At 42.7% G+C, this 17,292-nt stretch overlaps 1 protein-coding gene across 11 annotated transcripts in view; it reads right to left on the bottom strand.

Annotated features, from left to right (window-relative positions):
- The window catches only part of SMARCA2 (SWI/SNF related BAF chromatin remodeling complex subunit ATPase 2), a 461,498-nt gene that overhangs the window by 113,027 nt on the left and 331,179 nt on the right, over positions 1 to 17,292 (bottom strand). For 6 of the 11 annotated variants that reach the window (XM_069763977.1, XM_069764056.1, XM_069763970.1 and 3 more), the window contains one exon: positions 7,973 to 8,026. The exons of the other annotated variants lie outside the window; for them this stretch is intronic. In XM_069763977.1, the coding sequence (XP_069620078.1) occupies positions 7,973 to 8,026 (54 nt within the window). The remainder of the gene's footprint in view (positions 1 to 7,972; positions 8,027 to 17,292) is intronic. 11 annotated transcript variants of the gene reach the window in all.

Below are 17,292 nucleotides of genomic sequence, written 5' to 3'. Positions count from 1 at the left end.
CTTCAACCTTAATAACTATGTAACTATATTTATCTATCCTGACTTCTTTGTTTCTTCATACATGCATCTCATTCCTTGCAGCCAACGTCTCAGAACGTCCCACAATACGTGGCGACGACACTCCCCCAAAAAACAAAGAAAATACCCACACTTAGGTGTCTTTACCTCCTAAGTGAAAAAAGTGTTGGTCCCATTAACAGTCATTTTGATCACCCTTTGGAGACCTGTGAGTAATTAAACATGCTTAAATATTAAAAATAATAAGAAAAAAAGGCCATAATTATCTAAAAACTAGTAAACCATTTAGGCAAAAAGATTTCTAGCCTGCTTCGAAGAGCTGTTATGGCTGAAATTTTCTATTGGACATTATTTTTCCTCTCAGATTTCAAAAGGGGTGGAATGTCCCAAAGGATGCATATTATGGAATAATTCTCCCTGTCAAGCTCACAAAACACCAAAGACAAGCCAACAGTTTCATCAGTGTAACAGATCAGTTTTTCATGCTTGCGTTTACTATCAGTGTCTCATCTACGACACAATATTTATCAGATGGAGGAGCTTCTAGCAACCAGTGAAAAACTGAAAGCATATATGTGTTCCATAGAGCAAACCAAAATTTACATTCAGTTGCCACTATGGGTGATATCAGCTGATTGGTGGGTGTCAGACACCCGCTAGTTTAGTATTGATGACTTATCTTATGGATAGGTCAATGTAATATACTATAAAAAAAACCTTTAAAAACAAGAAACAGTTGCCAAGCAAAAACAATTGACTTATTCCACAAGATGTGGTCACTAAGGACAGCTCAAAAGGGGACCCGTCACCAGGAAAATGCCGTCCAATCTGCAGGTACCATGTTACAGAGCAGAGAGAACGGAGCAGATTGATAATTAGCGTGAGAAAAGATTAAGTATAACCTGTGGGGGCTAGAGATCCCAGCATTTAGGGAGTTAAATGGCAGGGGTTGATGTGGTCACTGCTCCTGGCAGTGACAACCGGAGGTCGGCTATAACTTACGTAGAGCTCCCAGCGGCAATCGTGGTGGCAAAGCTCCTGTGCCCGCATGATCGACATGATGTAAATATAACATTTGGCGGGAATCCTTTCCAACCATGATGCAAATTTACGTGAAATGTCTTGAAGGGGTTAAAGATGTGTGGAGGGTTATACAGCATTCAGAGCACTGCTAGATCTGCAGCGGAGAGACGTGTGATTGCATGAAAAGGACTTAATGCAGCACAGTGAGTGACACATCAGGGTCACTGTCCATACATTACGAGGCACTCAGATTACATAGCAAAAATCGTAGTATCAGAGTGCCCTCAAAAACGTAGCAGAGATTGCACTCCACTAGAAAATCACAGCAAGACCATAATGCATAAAAACACTGATAACACAACAGATCATCTCTGCAGTAAAACGTTCCAAGTTCACAAAAAGAATTTCACCAACTGCTAAAAACTAGAAAAAAATGCCTATGTGTATATTAGGCCGCAGGAAAATGGATTCTCCAAAGTCCCATTCGTCATTCAATTGCATTTGTGGAATTTGGCACCATGTGGACTCATGTGCAGTCTGTGTCATTCTGTAGATGTATTTTTTGTTTTTCTTGCCCAGATGTAGAATCTTGCATTTCTTCCTGTTAAATACCATTCTATTAGTAGCTGCCAGAGGCGTAGCTAAGGGTTCAGCTCAGGGGGGGCGAACCATCTGAGTGGGCCCCTAAACCTTGATTACAACTATGGTGGCACACTTTAATCATGGGTATAGGGGGAACCTGAGCAGATGATCCTGCTGTAATTGAAAATGTATAATGGCCCCCGCATTAGCTCCCACGTTGTATCTCCCTTGGATTCTGGTCTCTGTCCCTTTCTGTGGGCTGCAAATTGCAGATAAAAACAACCAGTAAATGCGTATAGAGTCCACCATATGGGAATAGGTCCCTGAATGAATCCAGGTAACCCTAAAAAGAATACTCTTGTCTGGACAAGACCCTAAAGAGGTGAATGGAAAGAAAGAGGAAAGCAGAAGAAAGGGGGGGGGGAGTTAAAATATTACACAATAAAAGAAGAAAGTGCGCACCCCTTCCCCCCCCCCCTGTATGTCATCTCCTCTTTTTTTCCCTTCTCCCCATTTGCGGGCCATGTTATTCAGACTGAGTATACATATGCATCTATATGTGACTGTGATTATCTATACTCACCTATTGGCTGTTTCCATTTTTATTCTATTTGGCTCTTCATCATATATATTTATCCTCAACTTTATGGGGATATTTATTGTTTATATAAATGGCATTTTCATGTTTGTTACCTTGTATTTACTGATATGAGATGACATACACTGGACTGATAGGACCCTTACCCCGGCTACAGGACCACATTACAAGAGATAGAGAGAGATGTTGAGAGAGAGAGACAGAGAGAGACAGAGACAGACAGAGAGACTGAGACAGAGAGAGAGACTAACAGAGATAGAGAGAGACTGAGAGACAGAGCGAGACAGAGAGAGCAAGAAAGAGAGACTGACACAGAAACTGAGATCGAGACAGAGAGAGCAAGACAGAGAGTGAGACAGACAAACAGAGAGAGAGTGAGACAGACAGAGAGAGACTGAAAGAGACAGAGAGAGACTTACACAGAGACAGACACAGAGAGTGAGACAGAGAGACAAAGAGACCGAGACTGAAGAGACAGACAGAGAGACTGACAGATTGAGTGCGAGACAGAGAGAGAGAGAGAGACTAAGACAGAGACAAACTGAGAGCCAGACAAAGACTGAGCCAGAGAGAAACTGCCAGAGAGTGACAGAGAGAGACTGACAGAGACTGGCAGAGAGACAAACAGAGAGAGAGCGAGACAATGACTGAGACAGAGAGACTGCGAGAGACAGAGACTGACAGGGGGACACAGAGAGAGACTGACCCTGAGCGAGACAGAGATTCAGAGAGACAGAACGAGACAGAGAGTGAGTGAGACACAGAGAGAGAGAGCGAGACACTCAGAGAGAGACAGAGAGAGCGAGACAGAGTGACAGACAGAGAGAGCGAGAGAGCGCGGGACAGAGCGAGAGAGACAGCGAGACAGAGAGTGAGACTGGCAGAGACAGAGCAAAACGGATGCAAGAAACCTCAGGGACTTGTCAGGAGGAGAACAGTGTCCTGCCTCCTCCTTACTGCACAGTGCAGTCACCTCCAGCCCCCCGCAGCCTGAGCTCCTACCTCGTCCTATCTCCTGTCCTGCTCCTGTATGCAGGGCTCAGGGAGGGAAGAAGCAGCGTCCTGGAGTCTCTTCAGCAGACACCACACAGCCGGCAATGTGTGTGCGTGTCTGCAGTATGCTCTGCTGGAGGCAGCAGGTAAACTGTCGGCACCCAGCGGCACATGTTCCTCTACAGAACAGAGTGCGGCAGAGCAGGGAGATTCTGTCCCTGCTCTACCGCAGAGCTCAACTATATTGGCGTGCACAGCAGGTGAATATAGTTAAGGGTAGCGTAGCTCCAGGTGGGCCCCCTCTGAGCTCCGGGTCCGGGACGACCGCACCCTCTGCCCCCCTGGTAGCTACGCTACTGGTAGCTGCCCATTGTTCAGGCTTATCAAGCTTGGGGGTGACTGACGCTGTGTATCCTTTTGGAAAACCACTTGTGTGTACTGGTTTATAGCACTAAAACTGGTCAGTGTGCTGTCTAATGTGCAAATTAACAGCTCACTAACCAAATATAAAGACATCTGAACTAGGCTCAAGAGTGATTTCACCCGCAACATTTTTAGAAAAGGGTGCAAAAAATCAACAGTCAAAATGATCAATTCGCTTGTTACAAGAGCGAGGTTGTTGTCCTCATATCTCATCTCCTGAACTCTGCTAAACTGATAAACACATCAAAGCTCAGCTATTAGGCCTCAGTCCACTGAATTCTGTTAAAGAAGCCCTCCTCCTCCCATCAAGGAAATCCCGAAAACATGACCTGTTGTGGGGTCTTGAGGACTGGAGTTGAGAAACACTGGCTTAGAAGGATTCAGCTAGTCAGTTATTAATCATGTGATATCATACAACTAATGGAAAAATACAAAAATTAGCTGGGTAGAAAGGCAAAATGAGCAATTGTAAGTACATAGTGCCATATAATAGGAGGATTGAAACGGATTAAGAGGATAAAAATTTTAATGGGAGCAGGCGGAGTGCTTCTTTAACTTATTCTGCCATGCACTCATACTTCGAGATTATAAAATTCAATAAATTAAACATCTGTAATGAAACCCTATTACAAAGATGATTTTTAGCTAAAAATGTATATTTTAATGCCTCTATACCATTTTTTATATCATCCTAAAAGATACTTTTAAAATGAAACCTAACAAAGGATCAGTTCATGCTGTGGATGTGCAGCACATTTCGTCAATACTTGACATTAAGGCTACATGTCCGATTCCAGCCTCTTTGCGCAACTGATGAGCATTTCCCAACAATCACCAAGATAGGTTTTCTTCTACATTCATATGGAAATTCAAGAATCACAATATGACTGATCTGGTCTTACCAGAGAACTGGACATTTTGGAAGCTCAATCACAGAGCTGGCCTACAGCAACACAGACTATACAACTTCACCTTCCATATGACAATTGCCATCAATAAGAATACACTAAGCAGAATGAAAGCTAATCAAACTAATGATTATGAAAAAATAGGAAACTGTCACCACAGCTTTACTCATAGTACAATCACCTACTGCATAAGGGGGCCCTCACAGCAACCCCCCAGGGAGGATTTTGCAGGAAAGAAGGAATGGGGCAGTTTATGGTACATATAAACACCTTTGTATTTAAAATAAAACCAGTAAAATGTGCCTTTTAATCTTTAAAATCCCAAGTGTTTGAATGCATACAAGTCCAAAAGGCGGTCCTAGTCAGCGACTGACAGTCTTCATATGACTGTGCATGCAGAGATCACTGTCAATCACGGAGTAGGACCGCCCACTGGACTCATCTGCATGCAAACTCCAGGGGTGTTTTCCAACCTACATATCACTCTGCTATGATGCTCCTTCTCTGTACCAAGCTGTCCACAAATCAGACTTTATGTCCAATGTGACAGCTTCTCTTTTTAAAGTGAAACATTATTGTACTATTATCAATCCACTTACCTCTCATTTAACATTTAACCAGTGCAATACTGGGACATTTTTACCTGTACACGACCAGGCACTTTTTGGGGTTTTGTTGAGCATGTGGTTTTAAGACCTTGAAAAGTTTTCGCTCATTCGGGTATTCAAATAATTTGTTTTGTAATATGTGGGGCATAATTTTTAAATTATTTTTATGTACTTTTTTTTTGCTTTTTGTTGCTTATATTGGAGGAACATAAAAAGTGAGGAAAAAAACGACATTGTTCATCACATTTTTATTTATTTTTTCTATAAAATGACCAGAAACGACGACTAACAGGAATTTTAAATATATATAGGACACAAGCTTTTCTTTTTTTCCAACCAGGCAGGACAAGAAACAGCAATTTCTACTGGCAGCATTTTCTCCCAGCTTCATTTATTTCACACATTGTGTATAACATAAAAAATACATATTACATAAAATATAGATTATGTAATTTGTAATTTTTTATGTTATGCACAATGTGTAAAATAAATGAAGGAAAAAAAAAAGCAATATATAAATTTCCCGGTAACTGGGGCTGCCATGAGTTACAGTTACAGGCAAACACAGTCTCCCAACACCTTGAGATCACACGTGAACCATTGGCCCAAAAGAAGGAGAAAGCACTGTCCGTACACTGTGCTCATTCTGCACTGTGCTTACAGCGATCTGGAAGGCAGGGGTGGTACTAACTCTGCGTTCATTTTATAGGGAGTGATGCCCTCCATGTACGGCCCTTGGCCCGCTGTTTACAATGCAACGCTTTAGAGAGTAATTGCACAGTAACATGTGGATTTACCTAAGGATTAATGTTTAAGGATGGTCCAAAAGTAGTTTCAGATGGAAATGACTACCTACCTGCGCACTACTATACCTCTGACAGGAAAAGATTTAACCATCTATATTTACTTATTAAAATCTAAAGCTGCCACCAAATATCACGGTAAATACAAGCCATAGTTTTATTCCAACAGGGCACTACATTCTGAGAATGAAGCCTCCCTGGAGTTCTGGTGACGGGTACATGCAGTTTCTGCAGACTCAGGCCATGGCTAATAATAATAATAACATTATTATTATTATTATTCCTGGAGTTCTGGTGACGGGTACATGCAGTTTCTGCAGACTCAGGCCATGGATGTGCCAGGGCAGCCACAGAGGGAGCTATAGAATCAGGCATGCTTCTGTAAGTAGGCTAATGTTGGCTAGTGGTGCTGTGCGCGTTCATACTAGCTGGCAAACATTAGTGACTGCCAGCTAGTGTGAACACACGGCACCACTAGCCTCATTAGCCTACATACAGAAGCACGCTGCTTACCTCTACACTGGCGTGACTGTTCTATAAAGACCACACTAATGCCTACTCTGTAAGCGCTCGCTTATACTGGCAGCGCAGTGGCCAGTGCGGTTACGCGGTGGAAGCTAACAGCAGTGTGTATACAACCATATAGCAAGTCACAACACTAGTGACCACCCTTACTGCTTGTATATAGATTTAATATGGCTGTGTACTTTATTTGCAGCCACTGGCATAGAGCAAATAAGCATCAGCGGTCTACTAATAAAGAGTATATATAGTACTCTAACAGCTACTATAATGGAGAAATTGGAGATGCAATATCTGTAGGCTCATTAATTAGAATCCAGTTTAATCTGACTTCTAATTTAATAAGGGACATTAGTCAGGGATTATTATCCATTCTCTAATAATGTAACATGCTGCACTGCAATTCATCATTCATCTTAGTGGATCACAATATCACCACGCCATATTTGTGACCCAATATACAGTGGGGGGAAATAAGTATTTCATCCCTTGCTGATTCTGTAAGTTTACCCACTGACAAAGACATGAAGAGTCTATAATTTTAAGGGGTAGGTTAATTTTAACATTGAGAGATAGAATATCAAAAATAAAATCCAGAAAATCACATTGTATAAATTATATACATTTATTTGCATTTCGCAGTGAGAAATAAGTATTTGATTCCTCTGGCAAACAAGACTTAATACTTGGTGACAAAACCCTTGTTGGCAAGCACAGCAGTCAGACGTTTTTGTAGTTGATGATGAGTTTGTGCACATGTCAGGAGGAATTTTGGTCCACTCCTGTTTGTAGATCATCTCTAAAATCATTAAGATTTTGAGGCTCCCTCCATAAGTTCTCTATGGGAGTAAGGTCTGGAGGGATCAAATACTTATTTCCGTCACTGTACATCCTACATGGATTTAGGTTTACTTTTAAAAAATTAGCTTATTTAATGCTGAATAAAGGCTACATTTTATTACACATCCTTTCCCCTTTTCTTTATCCTTTAACTATGCTCTATGATTTAATGGTGTTTTTTTCCGGTGAGATTTGACATCAATAGCACATACTGATTTTAAACATTTGCAAGAAGAAAATGGGACATGTATATGACTGAGGTTTATTCTTAGACCCAGCTACACTAACTACAAAAATGTACAACTTTATTTACATTCGCAACTCAAACTTTGCAGAACAGAATAAACTTCTATTATTTGGTGGATGTATTTTAATCATAGTAAATTTTCAAAAGTATATAAATCAGTAATTTTAGCAAATGACTGCAAGAGAAAATATGCTAGAAATGAAAACGGACATAAACATTACAATGAAACAGCAAATGATAAAAGAAGCTGCTGCTAGAACCAATTACAGTAGCACATTCGGCAAAATGACTTGTACATCACCCTGTGTTGACCCCCACACATATGCAAAAAAAGAAAAATTATGTATGGGTGACGAGCACTACATGCAAAAGACCAACCACTGAAACAAGCCATTTAAACCACCAACCTGGCTGGCACCTTCTTGGGAATTATCTCCTGACAGTTCATCTTTCTTTTGGCTCTAAGGCAATCAGTACAACACTATATTAGTAGCGAGTAAAGGCTGAAGTATATAGTAATAACCTTGCTGCCAAAATATAGCAAATACATGTCATTCAAAAACAATTCTACTATTCATTTCATTCTAAAACAATGAAAACAAGTAAACAGTAGCGATGAGTGAACGTCCTCTGATGACGTGCATCTTGGCTGTGCTCAGATAATAAGTTTTAGTGCCTGCGGCGGCATGTTTTGCATGATTAGTAAACAGTCTTGAGGAACCCTGCTCAAAATACGTCCACTCTGTCACCCATCTGTACAAAGGATTCCTGAACAGTCATATGTCCTCGTTAGGAGATTTATAAAAGTATCTCAAGGAAAAAGGGGAAAAGTTGCCCAAGTCAACCCCAGCAGATCTTCGCACCCATCTTTCAGAGGCCCTCTGGAGATGAAAGCATTAACCAGATTAGTTCAGAGTGCCCATATCTGCTTCTTTTGATAGATCTCTCCCAGGATAAAAGGAATCTTGTGGGAATTATTTTGCATGAACAGTAGATTACTTAAATAGTCAGACATCATATAATTCTTAAATGTGCTAAAAAGGTTATTTGAACAAATGTCCTAATAAAGCTAAAATTCATACATATGATCCATTCAATCAAGAAACCTTCACTTGGGTGCTTTAGATGGCTCTCTTCAAAAGCCTTCACCAAACTTCATGTAGTTTTTTTAACTATTTAAATTGGGTTTCATTTATCAAAACAACATCTTGCATGTTCAAATTCACAGTACAAGAAACGCAGGTAATATAATCCACCTTAATTCCCCCAACGTGGGAGTTTTCAGAAGTAGAGGTATCCTTTAGGGCAGATTCACTCATCCTTGTGTTGTAGTCTGATTACGGACAGTGTAGCATGTGCTGGCTGCGGGTCTCCTCACCCGAACAGGACAGCCTGATCTATGACCTTGAGGGGACGTTTGGGCCAGGAGTCCCACAGTCTGGCAGTGAAACAGGAACCATAACATACAGAAGTGTGAATTCAATCCTAATCCACATCCATACAGCATATTTTCAGCCGAGACACTATGCTAATGGACAAGGTTTCTGCACATGCAGAAACTTTTTGGCATGAAAAAAGAAAATCAACACGTGTAGATGCCTTGCTCTATCACCATAGTCTCAAATGACCATGACTTGCATTTTCACATATACCATATATACGCCGAGTTTTTCAGCACTTTTTTGTGCTGAAAATGCACCCCCTTGGCTTATACAAGAGTCGTTGTCCCAGTTTATGGCAGGGGAGGGGGAGCAGCGGGACACAGGAGGCAGGAACCGGCAGCTGCGGCTAAAGTCTGTGCCAACTGCACGGGCAATGAATATTAATTTCTCTTATAGCAGCACGACACAGTTAAAGCCGCAGGCTTCCAGCAGCTGCCAGGCTATCACTGGTGCCTGCTCATTAAGGTAATGAATATTCACCTCTCTCCACTCCCATAGGCTGGAGAGAGGTAAGTATTCATTACCTTAATGAGCTGGGACATTTAATCGCCCGGCCGCAGGAGCTGCTGGAAGCCAGAATGAGATGCTGCGAGGGCGCACAGGAAAGGCAAGTAGGATGTTTTGTTTTTTTATGCTTTTCTCATGGGGGCCATACATACAAGGATGGGGATGAGGAACCACACATACAAGGATGGTAATAAGGAGCCATGAATACAAGGATGGGAATAAGGAGCCATGAATACAAGGATGGGAATAAGGAGCCATGCATACAAGGATGGGAATAAGGAGCCATGCAGACAGGGATGGGAATAAGGAGCCATGCATACAGGGATGGGAATAAGGAGCCATGCAGACAGGGATGGGAATAAGGAGCCATGCATACAGGGATGGGAATAAGGAGCCATGCAGACAGGGATGGGAATAAGGAGCCATGCATACAGGGATGAGAATAAGGAGCCATGCATACAAGGATGGGAATAAGGAGCCATGCAGACAGGGATGGGAATAAGGAACCATGCATACAGGGATGGGAATAAGGAGCCATGCAGACAGGGATGGGAATAAGGAGCCATGCATACAGGGATGGGAATAAGGAGCCATGCAGACAAGGGTGGGAATAAGGAGCCATGCATACAGGGATGGGAATAAGGAGCCATGCAGACAGGGATGGGAATAAGGAGCCATGCAGACAAGGGTGGGAATAAGGAGCCATGCAGACAAGGATGGGAAAAAGGAGCCATGCATACAAGGACGGGAATAAGGAGCCATGCATACAAGGATGGGAATAAGGAGCCATGCATACAAGGATGGGAATAAGGAGCCATGCAGACAAAAAGGATGGGGATGATGAACCATGCATAGGGATTAGGGGACAATGCATACCCGGCTAATACTTGAGTCAATAAGTTTTCCCATTTTTCGAGGCAAAATTAGGTGCCTCGGCTTATACTAGGGACGACTTATACACAAGTATATAAGGTACATTATCATTTAACAATGAACATGGCAATTTACATTTGAACTTATTGTATCCCCATAGAGGTTGTTTCTTCAATTATACGGAGACCCAAGAAAACTTCTTCTCCCCTTGTTGGACTAAACTAAGTCTCCAAGAGTTTTTTTTTTTTTTTTTTTTTTCATCCTGCAAAAATTTAAATAGAAACAAATAATATGTAACCTTGGAAAAAAAAAAAAAAAAAAACTTGGTTTGTCAAACATTTTACAGTGGGTTTAATTCTATTTTGGCAGCAAATGAAAAGTAATTCTGTCGGGAGAATTTTTTTTTTTTTTTCATTATTTTAACATATTATAGAGTGAAATTGATCTTTAAGTAACAAGTGGGGTTATCATCAGAGTTTTACCAAAAAATCCTGTGCAGTGTCGTATCTGGCATTGAATCCATCGAGGATTTGTGGAGAAAATGTGTAGAAAAATCTGCTTGTACTTCATGTCGTGGATTTGCCCCCAAAAACACACTACATGAAATTTTCGATATGAATTGAAAATTCAGATTTATAATCCGCACTATAGGTTAATTTCCATGCACATTTTTTTCGGCAAAGCATGGATGAAATTTAGTAAAATTACTACTGTAATACACTTCAGATTTTCTACCCGCAAAGTCCAGAAGTAAAATCTGTCCCTATGAGCATGCACTAAAAAAGTTTGAAATCCAACAAGACCAATCATTTTCTCCTTAAGCAATTCTCATTGATGAGGGTCTGATGGTTACCGTGCAAATTAAATTGTTGGGGAGTTTGGTGGACTAATTAAACAAGTAGGGCCAGCATAAAAAAGAACCTTAAAGAGTTTCTTCCAACTTACAAAGCACGTTTTAATCAATAAATCTTGGTAGTAATAATAATAATAATAATAAGTTCCACATTTGGACGTCTTATTTTTTTTTCCTGTGCTGAGAATCTTAAAATGTGCCCATGCTATGTATTGTCTAATAGTTGTGTCTTACCAAGCAGAGCTGCTCCAATTTATAGTCGGCACTTACCCCAACTCCTGGCCAGGAGGGAAAGTTTCTTACGGTGAGAGTATACAGACAAAACCATAAGGTGTCGCCGCTGCTACTTTCTCAGTACCACATTTCCCTGCATGTTGTAACATAAAAGCGAATGTGCCCGCTGAGCTTTTAGGTCATTTACTTGATTTATAACGAGTTCACAGGACTGGTGACGTGGCAGAAACACTCCTCTGATAAAACAGCCAAGTAGACCGGCAGACAGGGAAATGTGTTCCCTCACACAAACAGTTGTGAGCCCTACTGTTTGGTCTGTATACTCACTTATCATAAGTAACTTTCGCTTCACCTCCCTGGACAGAAGCAATTAACTGAAGCAGCTCCGCACGGTCATACACAGCCAGTACACAGTACATAGAGGTGGCACATTTATAACATTATTTTAAACTAAGAAAGCCAAAGTCAGCTCACCCACATTAGAAGTCCGATGCACGGAGGTTCGGCAGTGCCGCAGGAAGGATAAAAGAGGAAAAGGGTTCCATGCAATGATTTAATACTTGGGTCTGAAAAGCGTTTGCCCGTGAAAATTTATTTACACCTACCTCCCCCTCCCTATTTCTTCTGGAGAGTTGCCACAGAAGCAGTTATCTGCACATTGGCGTTTTTATACGTACCTAATAAATTTAATTTTTAATGAAGATCCAGGAACCTTCCTTCCACTTTTTTTTTTTTTTGTTAAAACATCTCTATTTGTGGAACTTATTATTCCAAAATCTATTCATTAGGGTGTGTGCACACGATGCAGAAAATGCTGCGGATCCGCAGCGTTTCCGCAGCTGCGGATCTGCAGCAGTTTCCCATGAGTTTACAGTTTAAAGTAAACCTATGTGAAACCAAAAACGTTGTGCACATGCTGCGGAAAAAAACGAGCGGAAATGCAGCGGTTTACATTCCACAGCATGTCACTTCTTTCTGCGGATTCCACAGCGGTTTTACAGCTGCTCCTATGGAAAACCGCAGTTGTAAAATCGCAGTGAAAACCGCGGTAAATCCGCAATAAATCTGCAGCAAAAACGCAGCGCTTTTGCCCTGCAGATTTATCAAATCTGCTGCGGAAAAATCCGCAGTGGACAAGAATACATGTGCACATACCCTTATAATGCACTTTATTTGTGGGACAACCCCTTTAAACATGGTGTCTGATCTGTAGGCAGCATAATATCTATGGGCAGCAGCTGAGCAGATTAATATCATTGTGTGAAAATATTTATTTAACCCCTTCATGACCAGGGGTATTTTAGTTTTCCGCTCCCCTCCTTCCCAGAGCCATAACTTTTTTATTTTTCCATCAATATGGCCATGTGAGGGCTTATTTTTTGTGGAACGAGCTGTACGAGAATGTCATGTACTAGAAAACGGGAAAAAAAATTCCAAGTGCGGTGAAATTGCAAAAAAAAAGTGCAATCCCACACTTATTCTTTGGCTTTTTTGCCAGGTTCACTAAATGCTTAAACTGACTTGATATTATGATTCTCCAGGTCATTACGAGTTCATAGACACCAAACACGTCTAGGTTATTTTTTATTTAAGTGGTGAAAAAAAATTCCAAACTTTGCTTTAAAAAAATGGTGCCATTTCCAATACCTGTAGCGTCTCCATTTTTCGTGACCTGGGGTCGGGTGAGGGCTTATTTTTTGCGTGACGAGCGGATGTTTTTAATAATACCATTTTTGTGCAGATACGTTCTTTTGATCGCCCGGTATTGCATTTTAATGCAATGTCGAGGCGACCAAAAAAAACGTAATTCTGGTGTTTCGAATTTTCTCGCTACGCAGTTTAGCAATCAGGTTAATCTTTTTTTTTATTATTATTTATTTATAGATCGGGCGATTCTGAAGTCGGCGATACCAAATATGTGTAGGTTTGACTTTTTTATTGTTTTATTTTGAATAGGGCGATTTAAACCTACCGTATATACTAGAGTATAAGCCGACCCGAGTATAAGCCGACCCCCCTAATTTTGCCACAAAAAACTGGGAAAACTTATTGACTCGAGTATAAGCCTAGGGTAGGAAATGCAGCAGCTACTGGTAAATTTCAAAAATAAAAATAGATGCTCCATACCGTTCAATATTGCCCCATAAGATACTCCATATAAAGCTGTGCCATATATAATGCTCCATACTGTTCATTATTGCCCCATAGATGTGCCATAGAAAGCTCTGCCATATAGTGCTCTGCACCGTTCATTATTGCCCCATAGATATGCCATATAAAGCTGTGCCATATAGTGCTCTGCACCGTTCATTATTGACCCATAGATGTGCCATATAGTGCTCTGCGCCGTTCATTATTGCCCCATAGCTGTGCCATATAGTGCTCTGCGCCGTTCAGTATTGCCCCATAGCTGCCATATAGTGCTGTGTGCCGTTCAGTACTGCCCCATAGCTGCCATATAGTGCTGTGTGCCGTTCAGTACTGCCCCATAGCTGCCATATAGTGCTGTGTGCCGTTCAGTACTGCCCCACAGCTGCCATATAGTGCTGTGTGTCGTTCAGTACTGCCCCATAGCTGCCATATAGTGCTGTGTGCCGTTCAGTACTGCCCCACAGCTGCCATATAGTGCTGTGTGTCGTTCAGTACTGCCCCATAGCTGCCATATAGTGCTGTGTGCCGTTCAGTACTGCCCCATAGCTGTGCCATAGAAAGCTCTGCCATTGTTGCTGCTGCAATAAAAAAAAAAAAAGCCATACTCACCTCTCTTGATTGCAGCTCCCGGCGTCTCTGCGCACTGACTGATCAGGCAGAGGGTGCCGCGCACACTATATGCGTCATCGCGCCCTCTGACCTGAACAGTCAGAGCGGAGCGACGTCGGGAAGATGGAGCGGCGCCTGGAACGCGGACAGGTGAATATTACATACTTACCTGGTCCTGGCGGTCCTGACACTCCCCCTGCCCGCGCAGCTGGTCTTCGGTGCCGCAGCTTCTTCCTCTATCAGCGGTCACCGACACCGCTGATTAGAGAATTGAATAGGCGGCTCCACCCCTATGGGAGGTGGAGCCGCCTATTCATTTCTCTAATGAGCGGTCCCACGTGACCGCTGAAGAGGGGAAGAACTGCAGCACCGAAGACCGTGGAACAGGCGGGGAGCGCCAGGACTAGGTTAGTATACCTCAGCGCCCTCTCCCCCTCCGACCCCACCGCTACCGTGACTCGAGTATAAGCCGAGAGGGGCACTTTCAGCCCAAAATTTTGGGCTGAAAATCTCGGCTTATACTCGAGTATATAAGGTATATTTTTTAAAAAATTTTCATATTTTTAAATTTTTTTTTTTTTTTTTTACTTTTGCCATGCTTTAATAGCCTCCATGGGAGACAAGAAGGTGGCACAACTCGATTGCCTCTGCTACATAGGAACGAAGCTCAGATTGCTCCTATGTAGTAGAATTGCTGCATTGCTATGAGCGCCGACCACAGGGTGATGCTCACAGCAATCTGGCATCAACAACCATAGAGATCTCAAGGAGACCTCTGGTTGTTATCCGACGCACCGCTGACCCCCGATCACGTGACAGGGGTCAGCGATGCGCGCATTTCCGTCCGGAAGTGCTAGCTAAATGCCGCTATCAGCGCTTGACAGCAGCATTTAACTAGTTAATAGCGGTGGGTGGACCGGGATTCCACTCGCTGCTATTGCAGGCACATTTCAGATGTACAAAACAGCTGACATGTGCCGGCTTTGATGTGGGCTCCTCGCTGGAGCCCGCGTCAAAGCAGGGGATCTGACCTCGGATGTACTATCCCGTCCGAGGTCAGAAAGGGGTTAAAATTCTTGCTTTATATGCTTCGAAGTCCAATGGGCAGTCTGATCAGAGATTGACAGGTTTGGCCATAATTCACTTGGGTATTCGGGTCCGGTGGGTTCGGCCGAACAGTTGAAAAATAGTTTGGGTACCATTACAGTATTCACTTGAATTGGGGGCCCAAACATCCAGTGTTTGCCACGCTGTCATGTGCATAACAAAGCAGCAAACACTGCTTCTGATCGGCGGTAGAATCACTGCTGGTCAGACAGCGGTGGTTCCAACGCTGTTAAATGACAAAATCAGCCCGCAGCTATGATCACAGATAAAAGGTTTACTTCCGGTCACTGGTGTCGGCTGATGAGACTACTATTCCCATCAGCCTATGCCTGCTGTCACTAATAACAGTGAGAGCAGGCAGTGGCTGATGAGAGTATTCATCAGCCAGCGCCTGTAATCTAAATAAATTATATAAAAAAACAAACAAAAAAACTGTGTGGGTTCTCCTATATTGTTGATTTGTTCATAACCAGCAGAGCTGAGAGGAGTTGGGGGAAGAACAGGATGTGGCTACACCAGCCCATCAAAGTAATTGCAAGGGGATTATTTACTGCCAGAAAGGTCATTCCAGTCCCTCACTGGAGTTAGGCCATGTTCACACGTTCCTGATTTCCCTGCTGTTTTTTCTGCACTAAAAACCGCAGCTCTTGGCAGAAAACGCAGGTCCTTTTTTTGGTGCGTTTTTTGATGCGTTTTTAATGCAGTTTTCTATGCAGAGTCTGTGTTTTCTAGGAAGTTTTTTAGGGTTAAAATGGCTGAAAATACCCTAACCCTACCCCTATTCTAACCTTAGTGGAAAAAAAAAATTCTTTATTTTTTTTATTGTCCCTACCTATGGGGGTGACAAAGGGGCGGGGGGGTCATTTACTATTTTTTTTATTTTGATCATTGAGATAGGTTATATCTCAGTGATCAAAATGCTCTTTGGAACGAATCTGCCGGCCGGCAGATTCGGCGGGCGCACTGCGCATGCGCCCGCCATTTTGCAAGATGGCGGCGCCCAGGGAGAAGACGGCCGGACGGACACCAGGAGGCCGGGTAAGTATAAGGGGGGGAGATGAGAGCACGGGGGGGGGGGGCGTCGGAGCACGGGGGGGTGGCATCGGAGCATGGGGGGGGGTGGGATTGGGGCACAGGGGGGCAGCCACACTGCAGCGGTTCTGCACCACAAACCGCAGAAAACCCGCAGATATTTTTTTCATCTGCGGGTTTTACTGCGGGTTTGACCTCACAATGGAGGTCTATGGGTGCAGAACCGCTGCAGTTCCGCAAAAAGAAGTGACATGGTACTTCTTTTTTACCGCGGCTATTCAGCGCGGCTTTTTTCGCGATTTTCCGCAATGTGGGCACAGCAGTTCCGGTTTTCCATAGGGTACATTGTAATGTACCCTGCATGGAAAACAGCTGCGGACCCGCAGCGGGAAAATCGCGGCGGTTCCGCATTAAAAAAAGGATGGTGTGAACATGGCCTTACATTTCTGGCGAGGAGCATGCCACTGAGAAGTGCCAAATTCATTAAGTGGCATGTGCCTCTGAATTAATTAGGGGCAACCTCTTCCTACATGCCCCTCAAGAAGACTGGTGTATAACATGAAAGTTGCTATCAATCAGGGGGTAAACGCTTTAAGTTAAAGCTTGCACTATTTAAAGAGCTCATGAAAATTATGCATTCAACAAAGACAGGACTCCAAATGACCTGTAACGTAAGAGGATTTTAGAATGAACTGTTATTTACTGCAATTATTAGCAGCAGAGTCCCAATCAAGTAATCATATTTATTACCTATCCCAAAAATAGTTCAATGATCTCAAAGTCCTGGCAAACCACCTAAATGGAATCTCAGGAGGATTTCAACTCCACCTCCATCCCCCAGATTATACATACTTGTATGTGCATTTAGCTCTTTCAAAAACGAGGTCTGCAAAACCTTTACATTGCCAATCCATTCCTC

The sequence above is a fragment of the Ranitomeya imitator genome, chromosome 1 (genome assembly GCF_032444005.1).
Source record: "Ranitomeya imitator isolate aRanImi1 chromosome 1, aRanImi1.pri, whole genome shotgun sequence".
Classification (NCBI taxonomy): Eukaryota; Metazoa; Chordata; class Amphibia; order Anura; family Dendrobatidae; genus Ranitomeya; species Ranitomeya imitator.
This window is presented reverse-complemented; position numbering and strand designations above follow the sequence as displayed.